We start from the raw sequence: 20,660 nt of genomic DNA on the forward strand, positions 1-20,660 counted from the left end.
AAATTCAAAGATACTTCACCAGCCACTGCAAACAAATCACAAGTGATGGAGAAGGGCAGAGATCAATGTCTGAGTAAAATATCTGAGAATGAATTTCAGATTAAAAATGAGATAAAACCAGTGATACCACAGCAGTTACCAAAAAGTAGAATACCTAAAATTTTTCATGAAAAGTCAGGTCCGGACACATTTGAAGGCCATCAGAATAGTGTAATAGTATCAGATCAAGGTAATGGGACTCTGCAAGTCACAAAGATTTCAGGATCAAAAACATTTAATCACTCTACTAGGGAAAAAGCAGCTCATACTACTTCAAAGAAAGCTTTTGTACAAAACTCAATAAGAGCAGAAGCAGGCCCAATGACAGGGCGGGAATACCGGGGTAAAATCCCGGTGCCTGGGCCTCGGGTGGGCTTTTAAGAGGATATATGAAATGTATTAACATAGCAGTTGATTAAATAATAGAGACTGTAAGTAATAGATATAGATTTTAGAATGATTGTCATTTTTTGTCACTTGTCACTAACCCCATTTCTGGGGGCCTTTAGGGAGGACCACATGTCAACCCCTCTCCAGGGCCTGTCTCTGTTCTTGGCAGCCCTGAACTGTATAGAGGCGATTGATATCTTATGAGTCATAGAAAGCCCTTCCATTTATCAAATATAAACATCACAGAGGAATCATTGTTAGGCCAAAAAAATAAATTTAAGACTGATTGAGTCAACTGATATTGATGAATGAGAAATCAAGCTGATTGATGAGGGCATAATGTAGACCTTGAGGAAAAATGGAAGATATGTATGGAAAGGTTAAAACAGTGCAAGGGCTGTAAAATAATACCCTTAACACAGGACTTATCATATGAGGGCCTGCCACACCATGAATGAACTTCACTGACAACAGAGAAAGGACATGAAACAAAAGGAAGGCAAATGGCAGATGTAGAGAATGTCCATAATGTATGAAATATCTCGCTGATAAAACTTTACAGGAAGATATACATGATAAGTTAAAAGTTGGTTGCTTTTTGCAAAAGGGTACAGGTTACTTCCTCAAAAGTATGGAGAAAACATTATATGCATTAACTTCATATTTACATTTTAAGTGTGTACTAATAAATAAAGCTAGGACTATAATCGTTGCTCACATAGAGACTTGTATATGTCAGACACCAGCTGGAAGACCTCAGAGTTAACAAGGATTCTGATTTTTTTTAATCTCCTCATTGAATCATATATAAAGATACTTTCTAGTTATATTGAATTGTAGTACAGGATACAGAAATAGCTACAAAAAATTTCATTATAATGCACAAAAAGCAGGACTGTACTTCTTTGCTGAATATCATCTTTGGCACTTGACAAACGCATTATTTTACATGTTATTCCTGTTAGCCATCAGCAAAGATACTCATAAGATAATAATTCAGATCATTGTTTGGATTAATGCTGTTGAAACCAATGAAGAATCATACTGTAATTTGGAAAACAGGGGCAAATAGCAAACCAGAAATTGCTCAAGTGTTGGAACCCTCTAGTGCACACATGCAGCATCAGTAAATATTAAGTAAAGGTAGAAGAGAGTTGGAAAAATCTGTACATTGCCAATATTGGCACAGATTTGATATGCAAATGGATGAAGTGATGGTACTCCAGAATCCAATAAAACCATGATTAGGTGAATATGATAACCTTGTGGGAAAAGCTAGTAGAGTACAACAGGACAAAAGAAATACATGCAATGATATGAAATAAATGACAGCCTAAAGATTTTGAAGTCACATAATAAATAACATAACAAAGAAAATGTTAATCCTTCTTATAGAGAGAGGTGGGAATATAAACAATTGAAAATACGTATTTATGCTGGACAAAAGAAAATTAAGATCCTGCAAGACACCATATGTACCTCCAACAGTCAAGATTCCAGGAAGGTGGTATTTCTCTGACAAACAAAGGACAGACCATGACAAGGTTAGATGTTTGCACAAGATTAAGATCCTCAAGATGTGATTGACTTTTGTGACTTTTTGTTGAATGACAAAGAAACCAAAGATTTATGATTCTGGGGGGAATTTTAGTATGTGATTAGCATCATCTGATAAACATAATCCTCTGTGAGAGTTCAGCAGAAAAATGAATTGTTTGATTTATGGTATCATGTGATTTGGTGTTGTCGTCCTAAATATGAAATGATTACAAAATTGGAGTTGGATTGCCATTGTGTTTAATGATAACCACTAGGGAAATCTGGTTTATCTACAAGGTCAGCATTTAAAATCGTAATACTGTAATTATGTTGATCAAAGTTGGACTTGATTAATTTGATATCCACAAGCGTACAGTTGCAAATTGTGTGTTATATTATCATAAGAACTATGTTTTGCATATATCATTTGTGATATGTGCATCATGATTTTGCTGTGACAGTCTCATCAAGTTTGTTATATGGAGAATTCTATGACTGATTTTGTTGCCCTGTTAAGCAATAACAAGTTTACGAGAATGTGATTTTGATTGTTGTATTAATTTGACTATCACTTCAAAGTGAAATACATCATGTAATTAATATGTGAATCTGATATCAGCAATGAAAGTAAATGATCCTATTTGTAAATCAAATAATTATGTAACTTCTTCATATAATAATACTGTTTATTAGCTCTAATTTCATTCCCACCTAAATAAGGTGGATCAAGTGCAAACAGGCACATACCTTTTGTGGAAATATATTTTGTAGAACTGGGGAGCCCAAGCCCCTTTAGTCCTTACCTGTTGCCAGCATGCAAGGCTGGGGTTAAGGACTGTTGTTCAACAAAAGTAATTCCCCCAGAGGATATTTTGTATGTTTGCAAACCAAGTAGGTGGGAATTAAAGATTATAATATGTAATGTGAAGCAGTGATGATTAATAGTTGGGATGAAAAGAAGGAAAATAAAAACTCATTGCTGACAGATATCACAAATCTTTTAGACCTGCTTTTCTTAAAAATGTAAGGAGTTATTAATCATTGTTCTTCTTTAGAATCATGTTTCACTGTGAGCTACAAAATCTGTAATCTGCTTTCATTAGAATTCAAAATTTGTATAATAAATATTCCTTCAAGACTTTAAGAGTGGAATTCTAGATTTAATATTTTTATCTGCTGAAGATAAATTCTCAGTACAGTATAAGAAAAGATGTGTTTAATTTGTATTCATGCTGTATATTCAACATTTTGCAAATATGTTTCAGGTGTGAGGAGGGCCAAATGCCTTCTTCACCTTCCCCACGCCGAAGATCTAGTTTAGGAGGGCGAGGAGTCAGGCGAGACTCTTTAGGCCGTTCTTCTTTGCGCCAGCGATCACAGTCCCCAGCCAGCCAGGACCCATCTGGCTTGTTACGCATTGGGTCTGGAAGGTCAGTCATTTACGTCACATATTTAAAACAGAATACTGGTCATCCCTCAACTTGTCTTTGGAAGGTTTGCTTTTGCATTCATAAAGAATGAACTATGATTGCAACTAGGGATCCAGTTAGCTGTTGCTCCATATGTTTAAGATTGACTGAAAAAAGTCACAACCTTTGATGAATATCATCTTAGAAAGATGTTAGAAAAAAAAGAGAACATACCATGGCAAATTATTGATTCCAGGGAGTCACAGATGTTTAGTGTTATGCATTATTTCTTACACCCAATATGGCCTTTGATTTGGGCATGTTTTACCCATGCCAAGTCAGTCACTATAATAAAATCAAAAACATATACTCATAGATCCTCCTTGCCTAACAAACAGGTCTGACAAAACATACATATGCCTAAATGACATTATAAGCACAAAGCATCCAATCTCCCAGCATAGTTTTAAACACCATCCCACCAGACATGGACCCCTATTAAACCACACTTCATAGTTATGTTTAAGTGATATTTTCTCAAAAGTGGTCTGGATATCACTCATCACTACAATATTACAAACACTGATTCATCATATCATGCCTTAGATATAGCTATCATTCTGAAGACAATGTAGTTCCCTCAAACTGTACATTTGACTTAAAATGGTGCATCCCCACTATGACTGAAAAGAAAAAACAAAAATAGTGTCCCTTTATCATATGTTACTTAGGAAAATACCCAAAAAGTAGCACACTTTTTTCTTTGTTGGCGTGGGAAAGGATTATGTGGATGGGTGAGGGACTTTTACAAGTAAAACCTCAAGGACTATAGACTTTTTCCTGGTGTGATTTCATTCCACATACACCTGAACACATTACACAAAACTTTTTTTGTCAGGCATGATTTCACATGTCCCATACTTATAATTTACTTATCTTTTTACATTTATATACTTCTTTTCATGAAATATATATCTACATATATAAAGAGAATATATTTACTTAAATGAAAAAGAAACTCAGTTTGATCAAGAATATTATATTTATTTTTACGATATATCTCAGGACCACTTCTCCAGGGGTTCCTGCAGCTTCAAGGCTGTGCTACACCCAGTAATGGGGATAGGATGGATTGCTTTGAAGTGAGAAGTTCTTTGAAGACATTGTTCCCTGTTTTGTTAACTGATGATGATACAGCCTTACCAAAGGTTACTTTTCACTTTCTCTTCTCATCTTGGTTCCATCCACACACGTTTAGACATACCAGCCTGAGCCTTCCAAGAGGATTAGCATTCCCTGCTTGGCTCCTTTTTTCTGTTCCTTATTTTAGAAATTGAAACAAGAAAGAAGGCATTTCTATCCCCCCCTTTTAGTTGCCTTTCACAACTTATCTTAAAGCAGATGAAGTCTAGTAGCATCAGGTCAAAAATGTAAACAGTGATACTAGAGAAAATTTTGATCTGAAAATCAAATAGTGAATGCAGGGAGGCATTTAAGGACAGAAATAGTTGGAGACTCTTTTGCCATGGCTTCCTACTTAGTGGGAGTTCCCAAAGGGAATGGATATCAGGGATACAGATAAATGTTTTAAAAATTATTACAAGAGTGGATGTGTAAATCTGGTCTCTTGCCATGATGACACAGTTACACCATCCTTAATGCTTCATAAGTGACTGTGATACATGATATTTTTCCAGCTGTGTTGTTAGGTTGCTAGTGACATCTTCAGAGGAGCATCATAAGAAAATGAATGGAGCAGTTTAAGGGTTAGTTTCCCCACACCCACCTCATACAGATAAACACTGAACAACACCACCTTCTTGACACATTGCCCTGCCTGGTGGATGTGTCTAGCTTCCTGTGCAGTGCTTCATATGAGCTTCTGGGGCAGGAAAATAGGTATATATTCTTTTTATTTTTTGTGCTTACTTTTAGGTCAGCAACATCAACTTCCTTACAATTATTGCAGATACAACCCTGTAAGATCAGGACTAACTTCAGGATCACAAGATGAACAAAGTGCATGGCGTGATGACTCTTCTGAAGTTAGTGATGAAGGCTACAAGAGTCAGGGTAATGCTGCATCATGGTCTCTAACTAGAGCACACAAGCCTTCACCTAAGAAAAGCCTTGATGTTGATACTTCAGATATGATTGGTGAGTCACATCATTATTATTACTTTTCTTCACAAAAATCAGAAAAATATCACATTGAGTCACATATCGGCCAGACATTCATATTGTTTTATAACCGTCATAGCCTGCAATATCTATTATTCCTGTAACAAATTATGGTAGGGTTCACTTCATACATAATTCATCGTACAAGATAAACCTTCACTAGCCATCCTACTCATTGTTTTCTCAACGCCATGTGCATATCCTGTATTATCTACGAGTTCACTACATGATGAAAGTAGGACACCTTAGGTAGCTATGTATATACCATATTGTTTCAAAAGATATCTTAAAGGAAGTCAAAATACATAATTCTTTGGTAATAATTTTTAAGTTTTTAGATACCTTTTCATGTTCAAAAGTACTGAATATTATCAAATATTAGGTCCTAGTACCATACAAATTCTGTAAAGTCAACTCACATGTCTAGAACTTAGTCTGTGATCACATCATTCCTTGACACTGTTGGAAAATTTGTATATGATCATCTCATTTCTTGACATTGTTGGAAAGCCTAGTCCAGTAGGTAACATAATTTGGTATATTATGGTCTTTTGTGCTGCAAGTTGAGATTTTTCTTATAATCATTCTTTCATACCTTTTTTATGTTTCCTACATTTGCAAGATAGCATTGAGAGGAGATGCCTGACCCTTAAGTGGAAAAATCTTGATTCCTTGCATTTTGGAAAGTAACAATACAGGAGGGAAAGATTTCCAGCCTCCTGCTCCTGCCTTTTTAAGCCACCTCTGCATCTTGCAGGGGATAACTTGGTAGCATTCTTTCAATCCTTTCCCTAAGGATAAAATACTTTTGGATAGTATAATATATAAAATTTTGAGTGAAGAGGCATCAAGATATATTGACATGTTGAGTCATTTGTTTATGACTGTTACCTTTACTACTGTGATGGATCACACTAAGTATTTAATACAATCCCTTGTATGAACTACCTCAGATAAATTTCAGGTCTTGGTTATACTGATCAATGAGTTCTACAAAATTTTCTTGAAATCAAATCTAGAAATATTTTCAGTTTCTATATAATGATTTTGACTTTTTTTCAACAGTCACACTAATAACTGTTTTGTTTGCAGAACGTCCAGAATCATCAATGACACACATGTCATCTGAAGGATCATCTATGTCAACTGAGGACTCAGTCAGCACCCCACCAAGATCCCCAACAAACCCTATGACCAATCCTCCCCATTATCCACTTTCAGACACAACCAATACATGGTCCCCTCCATCACAAAATAAACTAAAGAGTTCAAGTGGTATACCCAAGTCAAAAGTACCCTTCATTGATTCACTGAAGGGTCCATTTATGGGAAGTAAGAAATCTAAGAAAACATCACTTCCTGAAGAAAATTCCCCTTCTAAACCAGCTTGGAATTCAGGGCCTGGATTGCGGCGGAACAGTGAAGATAGAGGGAGTCGCATGATAAGTCGTAGCCGAAGTGCTACTAGTGAGGGTGGTCTTATGATGTTAGGTAGAGAATCTCCTTCTCGTCAATCATTTCGGCCATCAGCAAGGCGACCATCAGGTTCTAGTGGTCCACAAGGAAAAAATACTTGGAGTGGGAGAGCTTCCCGGGAACGTCCTAGCCTTACAGCAGATACTTACAAACCTCCAACAACCCCTCGGACTGTACGTTCAGCATCAGCATCCCCAGCTACTACACGTCGACACATAGGACACTCTGCTCCTGCCACCCCTCTCAATCGTTCGCCAAAACGTTCCGCCCCAGGATCCACCCTCACTTCACCAGTTAGCAGTGGGCCAGTGTTACAACAACTTGCTGACCTTGAGCCAGATGAGAATACTCTCCTCTGCATCAAGGATATATATGATTCCCTTAGGGCAAAAGTGTCTCAGAGCTTAGCAGCTGAAGGCAAATCCTTACCACCAGAGCTGGCACAGGAATACACAAACTCTTGGGTTAATGCTCATGTGTCAAGTAGTGGCAGTCAGAGCCTTGATCCAAAAATAAATGTAAATGTTGAGTCTACCAGTCCAAATAGTTCTCTTAAGGTCACCCCCAGAAAGGATGGTGTTGGATCCCGTATTCCTGCACCAACATTCTTTATATCCCGCCAGACGGAAATATAGCAGTGTGATAACAAGACAAGTGAAGGCTGTGGAAGTGGCATAGTGAGTAAGACATAATCCCTGCAGATATTTGGATGAAATTTTGGGAAATGAACCGAAGAACATTAACTGTCAGGTTCATAAATGGATTAACAGTGCTCGAGCTAAGAGACTTCGTGTAACTTTTGAGCAAGTTCACCATCTTTACTATCTGACAGGCAGTTAATACCACTAATGCTAACAAGAATGGTTTGGAAATTTCTCTACCCAATGTGCCTCTGTAACCACACTAACATGAATGGTGCTCCTTACCTAACATGTGATATGTTGCAATTTATATTATTTCTGATTTTATGAAATGAGTAACATTCCGATATTATTATGTGTTTGATATCGGTTGTGTCATAACGCAAATACTAGTCGATTGTAGAATAGAAAATTATAAATTTATCAAAAAATATTTAAGATATAATGTTCTTAATTCAATTTGATATTACTGTTGACATTTTAGTACAATGGTATATAGCTTTACAGCCTTGTTTCATCCAGACTTATGCTTGAATTTAGTTCTTGAGTATATTTTTTTCTCAAATTGTTAAACACTGTTGATATCTCTCCATGTAAAGCATAGATCTAGGTCACTTTATTTAAAGAGGTTGCAATATTTGATTAGAATAGCCAACTGGTTTTCACTGGATGCTTCGCATTACACCATTCTGTACTTCATATCAGAGCATCACTACCAGAGTGGATTGTTTGCAACTAATTAAGAAACTCTTTGTTGATGTGAACACTACATTTAGTCAGTGATTACTACAGAAGTCCATAGTATAATAAGATAATGCTCTGGATTCTTTCAATAGTCTCTGGAGCCATGCTAGCGGCAAATAAGGTTTGATAATGAGACAGAATTTTTCATTTTGATGTATAATTGAAATGGTTTGCCCAAATTTAATATGATCTGAAATAGATAAGAACTTAGCACTTGCTTGCTTGATTCCAGTGAATTGAAATATTTTTTTAGAGTAAACCTATCTTTGCTTTTAACAGTTTGTGAAATGGATAATTGAAAAGAATCATCATACTTTAACATAATTGTTAATTACATGACTAGCCAAAATTTATTTTATATTGAATGAATTTCATTACTGTAATCATGTAAGTAGTTATGTGTATAAACGTGAAAACTGAGTTACCTATATATAGGTTCAATATTTCAGTGTCATCAAAGATGTCTTGCACTAAACTCTCTTTTCTCCTCTTAGCATTGCTGATAATACTGTCAGTTGAAGTTTTCTTGAAGTAACCTTGTATTCTGATAAAAATTCTATGAAAAAATTCTGGTATTAGGTGATTTACAGAAACAGTATTCCTCATTGGTATCATTAGATTAGCAATATGAAAATCATGGATTCAAAGGAGTTATTAGATAAGAAAAATAACCTGGTGAATTTGGGTGATGCATTCTTCTTGAGTGCCCCCAGTTTTAGAATTATAATGTTAAAAATCAAGCTATGTCATTTAGGTTGTTGTTGCACATGCAGGGTGCTGTATCACATTGGCATTGCTTGAAGCCTAGAGGAGCTATGGTGGTTAAGAGCTGCCTAGAGAAAAAAGTGCTTTACAACATTTTGCTCACACTGCTATTTAGCTTCAGTCTAGCACTTGGGCACATGATAATGTTGCAAACACAGGTAGGCTAAAATATAATGTCATTTACTTTTTGTTTTGTTTTCTGCACTCTAATAATGACATATAATGGCTTATGTTTTAAGTTTAAAAATCATATATACTAATCCTAAATTTGTTGCTTATTTTTCTGTTTGAGGAAAGTCTGGGGGGACCCAGGTAAGCAATAGAGGTAACCAGAAATCATTAATTATTCACAATAGAACATGGGCTCATAATGCTGTGATGGGCATATGTAAATAATATAACACAGGGTATCATGAAGCTCTGTTACAGTTAAATGTAAACTTATCAGTCTGTATTTACAGATTTGCTGATGTACCTTAACCTCACTTACTGAAAAACTGTTTCCCATTCCCCACCTCCATCCCCCCCCACCCAACCCACACCCCACAACTCAATTAACTGCTGTTCTCCACCCAATTATGTATGTACTCTGTGTTAGTCAGCTGAGCAGACATATTCCAGTCATCTGAAGCACAGAGGTTGTTATTATAATCTACATTTTTAATAAAGACAAAAGATTATCATTTTTCATTCAAACCTTTCATCCTGAGTTTCTATATATATACAGTTTAAAATTGGATCTACCACTGAATGTACAAGATGTTTTACTCCATCACCTTACTGATGTATTTTCTCTAGTTAAGCAATTTTAATTTTCACTCACCATATTTGACACATTTCAACAAATACCATTTCTGCTGAAGCTCAGTGATATATGCCAAAAGAGCACAAACCTAAATCCTGAATATTTATTCTCACCTCCGTCAAACTGACTAAGCCATTCCATTCAGTGTTTTTTCAGAATTATCACCATGGATCAGGCTAGTCATGACATGGATATGACAGCTACTCACCTTAGCAACAGTATTATCACAAATGCTATAAAGTACTTGTTATAGCATAAGTATTAAGTATCTGTGCTTACAGAATATTTGAAATATCTATCAAACTAAGACTAAAATCTGCACATCACATACACAAATCTATGTGCTGGTATGGCCCTTTTCTACTCAGACAAAGCTTATTGAACTATGAATATAGAGTTTCCCTTGTCTACATGCTTAAAAACCACATTTTCCTAAATAAAGCAAACACTGAACACTCGAGTAAAATATTTCATCATGCTTACTAGAGACTCGATGGAGGCCTGTTAAAACCTGTGAAGGCCAAACATTTGAACTATAGCTAGTGAAGGCCTTACTTACTTAGGACAGACAGACACATACTTATTAAAGGCTATCCACAAACAATTGGTGGCATAAAATACTCAGTGATGGTTCAGCATATTCTAGAAAACCCATGAACACTATCTATCTATATCTCTGATGCCTGTTCCTAACAAGAACTCCCTCAAGGGGGTGGCCACAGCAATAATCTCCATAACTAGTGTATTCCAGTGCTGCTTCTTGACTCTTAGTGCTTCACCCTTAACAGGCCACTATCAGAGGACAAATCTAGCATAGTGTTTGTAGAGGCCATTCATGACATTCATCGAGCATCACCACATTTCAATAATACATCATTCAGGAAAAGTACGAGACCTTTTATATAATACTCAGACACCTGTTGCCTGGGACTACATTCCATATTTTGTAATGAAGAACTCATTCTCTGAAGACTGGATATCACTGTTATGAGAATCACATAAAATATGATGGATCAGGCACATTACTAGAGAAAGATGCACCATTATAAAATACTTTGGTACCTACTGATCTACATCACTCTCCATTTCTCATAATGCAGAAATCCCATTTTGAAGGAAAAACACAAAATCATAATCTTCAAGAGTCTCAGGAAGCCACACTAATGATGGACAAGAAGGGGTACTGTGTCAACTAGTGTTCGAGTCAACCCTTCCACTGCAAAGATAAAAAGATATAAATAAGAGGGGATATGAGAAGAGCACAGTATTTACATTATTTCTTGTTGCTAAATTTTTTCTTCCGACTTATTTCTCTGCAATGTGTGAGACATATACCACAAACAACCTCAGGATATCCATACAGAATCTGTGTAAATTCCCATATAATGGCAAAACATGAAATTTCTAATTTTGCAGCTCTAGGACACTTTTTTTACAGAGCTCCTGCAGCTCCAAAGCAATTAGAAAGAGGTTCTGGTTAACACCAGGACTCTTACAGAAACTGTTCCTGGGATAATCATAAATAAGTGAATGAGTACACAAATAAATGAATAAGTAAATAGAGAGAGAAAGTATGTATATACCTATTTACAAATACCCACAACAAGATTTAACCATAATAGCAGGGCTAGCGCGAAGTGCCCACCAGACATCTAGCTTGATGAATGCAACTATTCTTCTCAGAGAGAAAGATAGTCAGACAAACAGATAGATGGAAAGACAGAGACAGACAGCATGACAGAAAGACAGAGAAGACAGACAAATGATTAGTGAAAATCAGATTAAAACATTCCACAGGTTTCAAACTATACATAAAATTTCTTGAGGTGAATGCTGTAGATCCTAACATATGGCTAAATGGTGCTGTACAAATATACACCTATCATTTCCAGTATATACTTACTGTGTGGCATGAAGTGCGTGGTGACAAGAGTGGTGAGGAAATTCACGATGTACCTGTGCACCTGAGCATACTGAGTTTCTAAACTTGTCAGCTCATCACTGCTTACCCTACCAATTTCTTGTAACCATAATTTTCCTAGACGCTGGGTCAGGGAAAACACCTGTAACAAAATGGACAGAATGATCAAGTTATTGAAGTAAAAAGAACATAAAAAAACATTAAACAACTGATGCGCCTTTGCATTTATTACAATTGAGTACAAATTAACATGGGACGTGAACATATAAGGCATGAGTGAACTGATGTTCTATGCACTTCATCCACCCACTGAAAATGGAATTGGAAGCAGAGATGACACTAAAAAAAATAAAATTAATCACTAAGGAAGTAGTTTACCCCTGGAGCTCATGGAAATGAACTTTGAAAGAACAGTGGAGGAAAGACATTTCTGCATAGGTGAAATGGTGGAGAAAAACTCACTAAGGAGCAACTGAATCTGCCCACAGGGGAACTAAACTAAAAAAGGATGAAATAAGAAGATAAAGAGGAAGTTTTGCCCTAAAAATAAGGGGTACCATTACAATCCAGGACTTTTTCAATAGATGGTACTTTCAAACAGTTTATAATTCATACTAATTAATTTATCAAAATTGAGGTCTTCAACCCCAGTCTTACAGACTCACAGACTCACGAAAGGGCAAGGATGCCTGATGGATATCTCTGACTAAATCCAGAAATGTAAAAGAAAGGTAAGCCCTAAAATATTTCTCAAGTTCTGTAAAGTAATTAACTCAACACTTCACTAACCTTACTCAGCACTATCTGTAGGGGAAGTATTTTTTCACTTTTGCTCATCAGACACGAAGAAATCAATTTATTCAGCATCCTCTCATGTTCTGCAAATATTTTTATAGGTAAAATAGAATTAAAAAACTAGCAATTAATATTCAACCTTAAAGTTAAAAATTGCAACCCATTGCCATGGTTCAAGCAAACTTACAAGTTTGCAGCTATATTGAAAAACTTAGTAAGTGTTCTCTGTAAGTGTTCTCTGTACAGTATCATTACTTTCCTTTTAAAGAATAAACACAGAATCTATCCTTGCTTGTTTGAGGGAATCAAAAATTATTACATCATATCAAAAGTAACAGGATTCAAGCGAGTTCTGCTTCCATCCCATTACATTTAGCCTCACTGGGAAGAAGAGAACTGAAAAACAGGCCAAATGATTATCAGAGAATGATGACAATTATGATTATTCTAATAAGCCCAAGACTAATTAAACAAAATTAACACTAGTGAATGCAATTTTACAGCAAATGAAGGTAACAACATATCAGTTAGATTCTATAATAATGTTATCTTCTCAAGCAGTCTCATCTATAAGAGAGGAAGTGAACAGTTTAAAGAACTTAATTTTGCAAGACTACAAGGTAGATACTTGTTTCCATGGACAGTAAATGTTGTAAAATGTAGTGAAAGACAATGTTGTGTATTTAGTACAGATAATGGAAAAAATACTAAACATATTTTCTCCTGCAATCCTCTACTGAAGGGCTGATAACTTTATTTGAAAAATGAGAATCTAACCTTCCTATGTAGGCTCAACGCTGAATTTTGTACATTACATTTTTTATGCTTCTGTGATTGAAATCAGAGCTCAAATTTGATATCAGCGACATGGAGCTATCCTTTTATGACAGCTATTTTCCAATGACATATCAACTACTGTGTAGTACACCACATTCTTTTTTGCAATATGTCCTCACACAGGGTGTGGGATGCTACCAAATAACTTTGCCAACTGAGGGACTTTTTGTCTTTTACTCTTTAAGAAATCTGTTAGCTCTGACTGCTTAGCATCAATAGTGAGTTATCTCCAACATTGGACAACTCACCATAAGAAAAAATCTAAAAAATGCAAAAACAAGATGGCTTCATATTGCATACTGCTTTTCACATGACATTTTGTGTACTTATCTGGAAATGAAACACATGGACCTTCTCATTATCAATAGTATCTTAATGAGATTAAACTCTACTAACCATTTATTATTGTACTGAGAGATGGTCTTGATGCAAACAGCTTTTCTACAGCTTGATGATAAGGTAAAAACACAGTATTAGCAAAGTGGTCATGTAATTCTCGAGAGAAGCACAATAACCATTGCCGAAGAAGCTGTAATCGATGTAGTCGAGACTGCAATGGCCCAGATGCTTCCTCTGTAGTGCTTTCAGCACTAATTACTGCATGCCAACTCGCTAAATCTGAAAAATGAATTAATAACCCCATTATTTAACATCTCACCGTGTACCACATTCTCCATTTTTGAGTTACAAGATTTTTTATCTAAAAGACATTTAATGGTCAAATACTGGTTGTCTAATGAAGTGCAGTGTAATCTCAGTAACCAAGATCTGCATTTGCAACCTTAATATGTTTCAGTTTGTGGACTGCACTTTCTGTCCTGACAACCATAATTTTCCCATAAGTTTCATGAAGCATGAGAAACATATAAATTATATCATAATAAACTAGTAAAAATATCTATGCATTATATCAGTCCTAACTGTCAACTTTCACTGTACCAAAATAAGAATTCTATTAAAACAGTGACCTGACTCAATACAATACAGTGGCACTGTGCTCCACTATGGTGGCAATTTGAAACATTCTCACCTCTGAACTTCAGTCTCTCCAGACCATTAGTCACTCTCTTGAGACTCAGATTAAATTGGAATAACATATTGAACTGCTTCATGACAGACTCAGTTAACAGCAAATTTGCTGGCCATGGTGCCTAGAAAAGGGAATATAAAACTAGAACCAAAAAAGTAAAGCATGAGGGAAAAACATACCCAAATAGCAGAGAAATGTAGACTCATCTAAGGTGAGAAGTCCTTTGACAAGACAATACTCCCAATGATACAACCTTATTAAAGGAGACTTTTCACCTTTTCACATAATTTGTTTAATATGTCCTGTAACCCTGAGGTACCATACATGTACAATGCTTAAACTGAGGTACACACACAGTCAGATATATGAGCACAGAGAGGTCTGTTCTACTAAAGAGAATTTACATGGGCTTGAAAAACAGATCATTTATGACACATCATATTTCATTCAAATTTCTTATGCTGTACCCCAAAAAGGAGCAAAACCAATGTATTCACCTATTTCTGAGTATATGCTGTAAAATACCTCACACACTTTTTCTACATACCTGGTACTGTATTGTTATATCTGGTATGTCAACTCTGGAGAACAGCACATTTGCTGCTGTTTTACTGTCTTTATTCAAGGTGTGCTGTCTTCCAAAGTCTACCTTCACTTCTTTAACAGATCCAGCAATCTTCTTAACAACCAGTTCTCCATCATTTCTCCCTGTCTCAGGCCCCACAACACCCTCACTTTCTTTGGTAATATCTTCAGTTCCTTCTGCTCCATCCACATTTCCTTGAGGTGGAAGTGTAACCGAAAAGAACTTTGCCAGATCTGGGTAAAGACGACCAATGCAGTACTGTAAGTGAAGAGTCAGGCTGATACTATCCAGGTCTTCACCACTTTCCATCTGTAAATGATCAACATGGCAATTATTTATACAGATATTGTAATCTTACAAGTTACAACTATTCAAAATCCTTCGATCATAATCATGTGAATTTTTCCTTATCTCTAAAAAAGAATTTGTGAAAATTTGCCCCCCAAATACTTTTCATCACCTATATACAAAATTGAAAACCCACATTAAGGAATAATAATTAATTCCTGGATGTCTGTCTCACTACTAAGACTGTTGTTCATCATGCATTCCCTGGGATAGTTACAAGACATAAAACATCCGGATGGCTAAAAATTCAGCAAATTCGCTTGCAAACAAACATTTACCTAATTAGGTCCACCAGTTGAACCCAATACCCTTGCTCTCACACCATCTTATGTCAGAAATATGGGATAACATTCCAACTCTTCTTCACTCGCAACTCAAACTACATGTAAACCTGTAAGACTGAGAAAACACAATATTCACTTCAGCTGAACAGAGCACCCATTAAGATTAAATGTCCTACAAAATGACTGCAAAAAAATTTCAGCTGTAGCAATGCTACAATGACAGCTGCCTTAAATTCAATAGCAAAAGCAAAAATGGATTGGTGGGGAAAGTTGTATTCTCAAGGAGCTACATGTTCTGTGCAGTTGGTAAAGGATGCTTAATAATGCCTGGGCATAATAAGCTGTGTGGACCAAGTAGCAATCAAATCTACCACACAGCAATACCTACAATCCTATGGAAGGCCTCTGGTTGTTTCTAAATCATAGAAGCCCACTGGCATAGTTATGGAGGGGCCTGGGAGCACATTCCCCTCAAGTTTTTGCCTGTGCCTTTTAAAATCATCAAGTCAGGGGAAATGAAAACATGCACTGAATAACATCAAGAACATTTAAAACAACACTTGATACATAGCTGAAATCAGTCCCAGATGAACTCAGAATTGATAACTACCTTATGAATATGAAAGCTGAAAGATACAAAATTTCTCAAGTAAAATGTGAGGTTAGTGCAACATGTTAGCTCTACAAAACGTCTCTCTCTGTATGAGTAAGTACAAAAACATTCAAAAAGTCTTAAAAACTGGCTATAAGCAGCTCCAGATGAGCATCAGACTGATGTTTACTCCAGTGCATGGCAAAGGAGATAAAAGGCATCATTCCTCAAACAAAACATACAGTGAGCACTACGTTCTAGCTCCCCTAATTGTAAAATCTCATCTTTGTCAAAGGATCTAATCACAAACAGAAGACCTCATTTATACCTGGCCTTGAAACAAGACAAAGAAATGAGAGAGAAAAGAAACAGATTAATCTATGGGTTTATGAGAAGGTGGTAAATTTGCTTTTTAAAAAGGAGCAGGTCAGTTTAGAGACATAAAAAGGTCTAATGTTTCAAACCATAAGTGCACAGGAAGAGAAACAGTTAAGACAATGACATCACCCCTGAGTTGCTAATGGCTGCAAAATACTGTAGTCCCATGACACAGTTGCTTGCTGACTACTGTATGATATAGCTAAATATGGGGGCATGCAAGCAGTCAGCTCTTAGTAAAACTTAAGTAATATTTACCCATGAAAGAAAAAGAAAGACATAAATAACATACATATTCATTTATTATACTCTGTCGCTGTCTCCTGCGTTAGCAAGGTAGCACAAGGAAATAGACAAAAGAATGACCCAACCCACACACATACACATGTATATACATACAGTCCACACATGCACATATACATACCTATACATTTCAACATATACATATATATACACACACAGTCATATACATATATACACATGTACATAATTCATACTGTCTGCCCTTATTCATTCCCATCACCAACCCGCCACACATGAAATAACAACCCCCTCCCCCCGCAGGTGCGTGAGGTAGCACTAGGAAAAGACAACAAAGGCCACATTCGTTCACACTCAGTCTCTAGCTGTCATGTATAATGCACCAAAACCACAGCTCCCTTTCCACATCCATGCCCCACAGAACCTTCCATGGGTTACCCCAGACGTTTCACATACCCTGGTTCAATCCATTGACAGCACGTCAACCCCAGTATACTACATCATTCCAATTCATTCTACTCCTTGCACGCCTTTCACCCTCCTGCATGTTCAGGCCCCGATCACTCAAAATCTTTTTCACTCCATCTTTCCACCTCCAATTTGGTCTCCCACCTCTCCTCATTCCCTCCACCTCTGACACATATATCCTCTTTGTCAATCTTTCTTCACTCATTCTCTCCATGTGACCAAACCATTTCAAAACACCCTCTTCTGCTCTCTCAACCACACCCTCTTTATTACCACACATCTCTCTTACCCTTTCATTACTTACTCAATCAAACCACCTCACACCACATACTGTCCTAAAACATCTCATTTCCAGCACATCCACCCTCCTCCGCACAACTCTATCTATAGCCCACACCTTGCAACCATATAACATTGTTGGAACCACTATTCCTTCAAACATACCCATTTTTGCTTTCCAAGATAACGTTCTTGACTTCCACACATTCTTCAACGCTCCCAGAACTTTGGCCCCCTCCCCCACCCTATGGTTCACTTCCGCTTCCATGGTTCCATCCACTGCCAGATCCACTCCCAGATATCTAAAACACTTCACTTCCTCAGTTTTTCTCCATTCACACTTACCTCCCAAATGACTTGTCCCTCAACCCTCCTGTACCTAATAAGCTTGCTCTTATACACAATTACTCTCAGCTTTCTTCTTTCACTTACTTTACCAAACTCAGTTACCAGCTTCTGCAGTTTCTCACCCGAATCAAGCACCAGCGCTGTATCATGAGTGAACAACAACTGACTCACTTCCCAAGCTCTCTCATCCACAACAGACTGCATACTTGCCCCTCTTTCCAAAACTCTTGCATTCACCTCCCTAACAATCACATCCATAGACAAATTAAACAACCATGGAGACATCACGCACCCCTACCGCAAACCAACATTCACTGAGAACCAATCACTTTCCTCTCTTCGTACACGAACCAATCACTTTCCTCTCTTCCTACACGTACACATGCCTTACATCCTTGATAAAAACTTTTCACTGCTTCTAACAACTTGCCTCCCACACCATATATTCTTAATACCTTCCACAGAGCATCTCTATCAACTCTATCATGCCTTCTCCAGATCCATAAATGCTACATACAAATCCATTTGCTTTTCTAAGTATTTCTCACATACATTCTTCAAAGAAAACACCTGATCCACACATACTCTACCACTTCTGAAACCACACTGCTCTTCCCCAATCTGATGCTTTGTATATGCCTTCACCCTCTCAATCAATACCCTCCTATATAATTTCCCAGGAATACTCAACAGACTTATACCTCTGTAATTTGAGGACTCACTTTTATCCCCTTTGCCTTTGTACAATGGCACAATGCAATGATGTATCTACACGACATAATGAAAAAGTAATTATCCACATGCTAATTTCTGATGTCATTTCATAAATCATTACCTTAACAAATAAATGTGAGTAGAATTCATGCATAATATCACCAGCTTCCATGAGTAACACTGAACGAACAGCTTGACAGTGCCCTCTCAATCAATACCCTCCTATATAATTTCCCAGGAACACTCAACAGACTTATACCTCTGTAATTTGAGGACTCACTTTATCCCCTTTGCCTTTGTACAATGGCACAATGCCATGATGTATCACTACACTAAATAATGAAAAAGTAATTATCCACATGCTAATTTCTGATGTCATTTCATAAATCATTACCTTAACAAATAAATGTGAGTAGAATTCATGCATAATATCACCAGCTTCCATGAGTAACACTGAACGAACAGCTTGACAGTGTCGATCAAGTTGATATTCCTCTATCAATACACGAATAAGTCTGGCACTCAGCTCATCCTGCTTTCTCTTTACCAAAGGACGAAGCGCTGATGTTAAAAGAGATACCACTGATATTGCTCGTGGAACATCTCCAATATCCTCAATCAGACTATATAAAAGAAAAAGAAGAGAGACAGATGAACTTCAGAATGTATTCACTCTGTTGCTAAGTCTTGCATGAAAAAGTTTGTAATGACAGGCAGAATATTCATTACAAAATCTAATCAATTATAGCTTATGTACAAATGTTAATCTTAAATAAAACAGACTCCTTTATAACAGAAAATATGTATACTTTATAGGAACAAATTTCATACACACCTGGTAATAAAATCTATGCCCACAGCAGATGTAGAATAATCTGATTCCTGGTTAGTTTCCATGAAGGATGCCAATAAGAGAGGGTCTACTTGTTCCCAGCCAAGCATTTGAAGGCTGTCACCTTCATTAAGAATGCTGTCTGTCTCTTCTCTATTATCCTTATTAATCTGTTTTTCTTCATCTTTCCCACCATCAGTGGTCACACACACAGCATCCTTTATGAATTTTACTAATACCTCTTCCAATGATTGTTCTGGACAGTGAAAGAAAAAATGAGTGCCACTTTATGTCCACTTATAGCACTACAGACTAGCAAAAATGGAAGATAAATTCTTTTGATGAATTAAGGAATGAAAAAACATACCTATATAATGACCTACCTTGAACAGACTCCATCTTTAGGCGAGACAAACTAAATAAGCTGGACTGTTTAGGAAGAGGCTGGACATCCAAGATGGCCAACAGTTCTCTAGACTTGCCAACTGATGTGAGGACAGCCACAAGAGGGGACAGGAACTTCAAAATAGTTCTCCTGTTATGGGAAAGAGGTCCATTTATATAATTATGTATGTTATGATGAAGATTAAGGAAATTTCCTAAACTAATGGAACAATAACAGCTGTCTACTTAAGCTATATAGTGAATCTATAACTTGGTAAGACTGAATCTGAATTGGCTGCAACTTCCTCCAACAGTAGTTATAAGGAGTACATCTAATACACAGTTCACGACAGGAAACAGCATTGCCACACAGTGTGTGCTGTGTGTGTGTGTGTGTGTGTGTGTGTGTGTGTGTGTGTGTGTGTGTGTGTGTGTGTCAAAAATGAAAGCATAATACATAAGCATTTTTCTTAATCCATCTTTTAACTATTAAACCCCAATTTCAAATTTCAAATACCTCTACCTTTGTGTATATTTTCCTATGCATGCTTACAGTTTTGCATACACTCACTTCTCTTCATACTTTTTCATTTTATACTAAAACTACTTTAACA

The 20,660-nt window shown here is 36.7% G+C and overlaps 2 protein-coding genes across 2 annotated transcripts in view; one reads left to right on the plus strand and one right to left on the minus strand.

Moving 5' to 3' along the window:
- The window catches only part of pigs (pickled eggs), a 374,169-nt gene extending 364,436 nt beyond the window's left edge, over nt 1–9,733 (plus strand). The window contains exons 7-9 of the mRNA XM_071676689.1: nt 3,234–3,398; nt 5,347–5,534; nt 6,651–9,733. Coding sequence (XP_071532790.1) covers nt 3,234–3,398; nt 5,347–5,534; nt 6,651–7,669 — 1,372 coding nt within the window. The 3' untranslated portion in view covers nt 7,670–9,733. The remainder of the gene's footprint in view (nt 1–3,233; nt 3,399–5,346; nt 5,535–6,650) is intronic.
- Nucleotides 9,734–10,078: 345 nt separating this feature from the next.
- Grip128 (gamma-tubulin complex component 5) overlaps nt 10,079–20,660 on the minus strand; it is a 40,426-nt gene continuing 29,844 nt past the window's right edge. Inside the window, exons 10-18 of the mRNA XM_071676688.1 lie at nt 20,046–20,197; nt 19,666–19,918; nt 19,225–19,453; nt 15,120–15,467; nt 14,573–14,693; nt 13,939–14,160; nt 12,700–12,788; nt 11,893–12,052; nt 10,079–11,205 (exon numbers count right to left, since the gene is read on the minus strand). Coding sequence (XP_071532789.1) covers nt 11,150–11,205; nt 11,893–12,052; nt 12,700–12,788; nt 13,939–14,160; nt 14,573–14,693; nt 15,120–15,467; nt 19,225–19,453; nt 19,666–19,918; nt 20,046–20,197 — 1,630 coding nt within the window. The 3' untranslated portion in view covers nt 10,079–11,149. The remainder of the gene's footprint in view (nt 11,206–11,892; nt 12,053–12,699; nt 12,789–13,938; nt 14,161–14,572; nt 14,694–15,119; nt 15,468–19,224; nt 19,454–19,665; nt 19,919–20,045; nt 20,198–20,660) is intronic.

The sequence above is a fragment of the Panulirus ornatus genome, chromosome 23, assembly GCF_036320965.1.
Source record: "Panulirus ornatus isolate Po-2019 chromosome 23, ASM3632096v1, whole genome shotgun sequence".
Classification (NCBI taxonomy): Eukaryota; Metazoa; Arthropoda; class Malacostraca; order Decapoda; family Palinuridae; genus Panulirus; species Panulirus ornatus.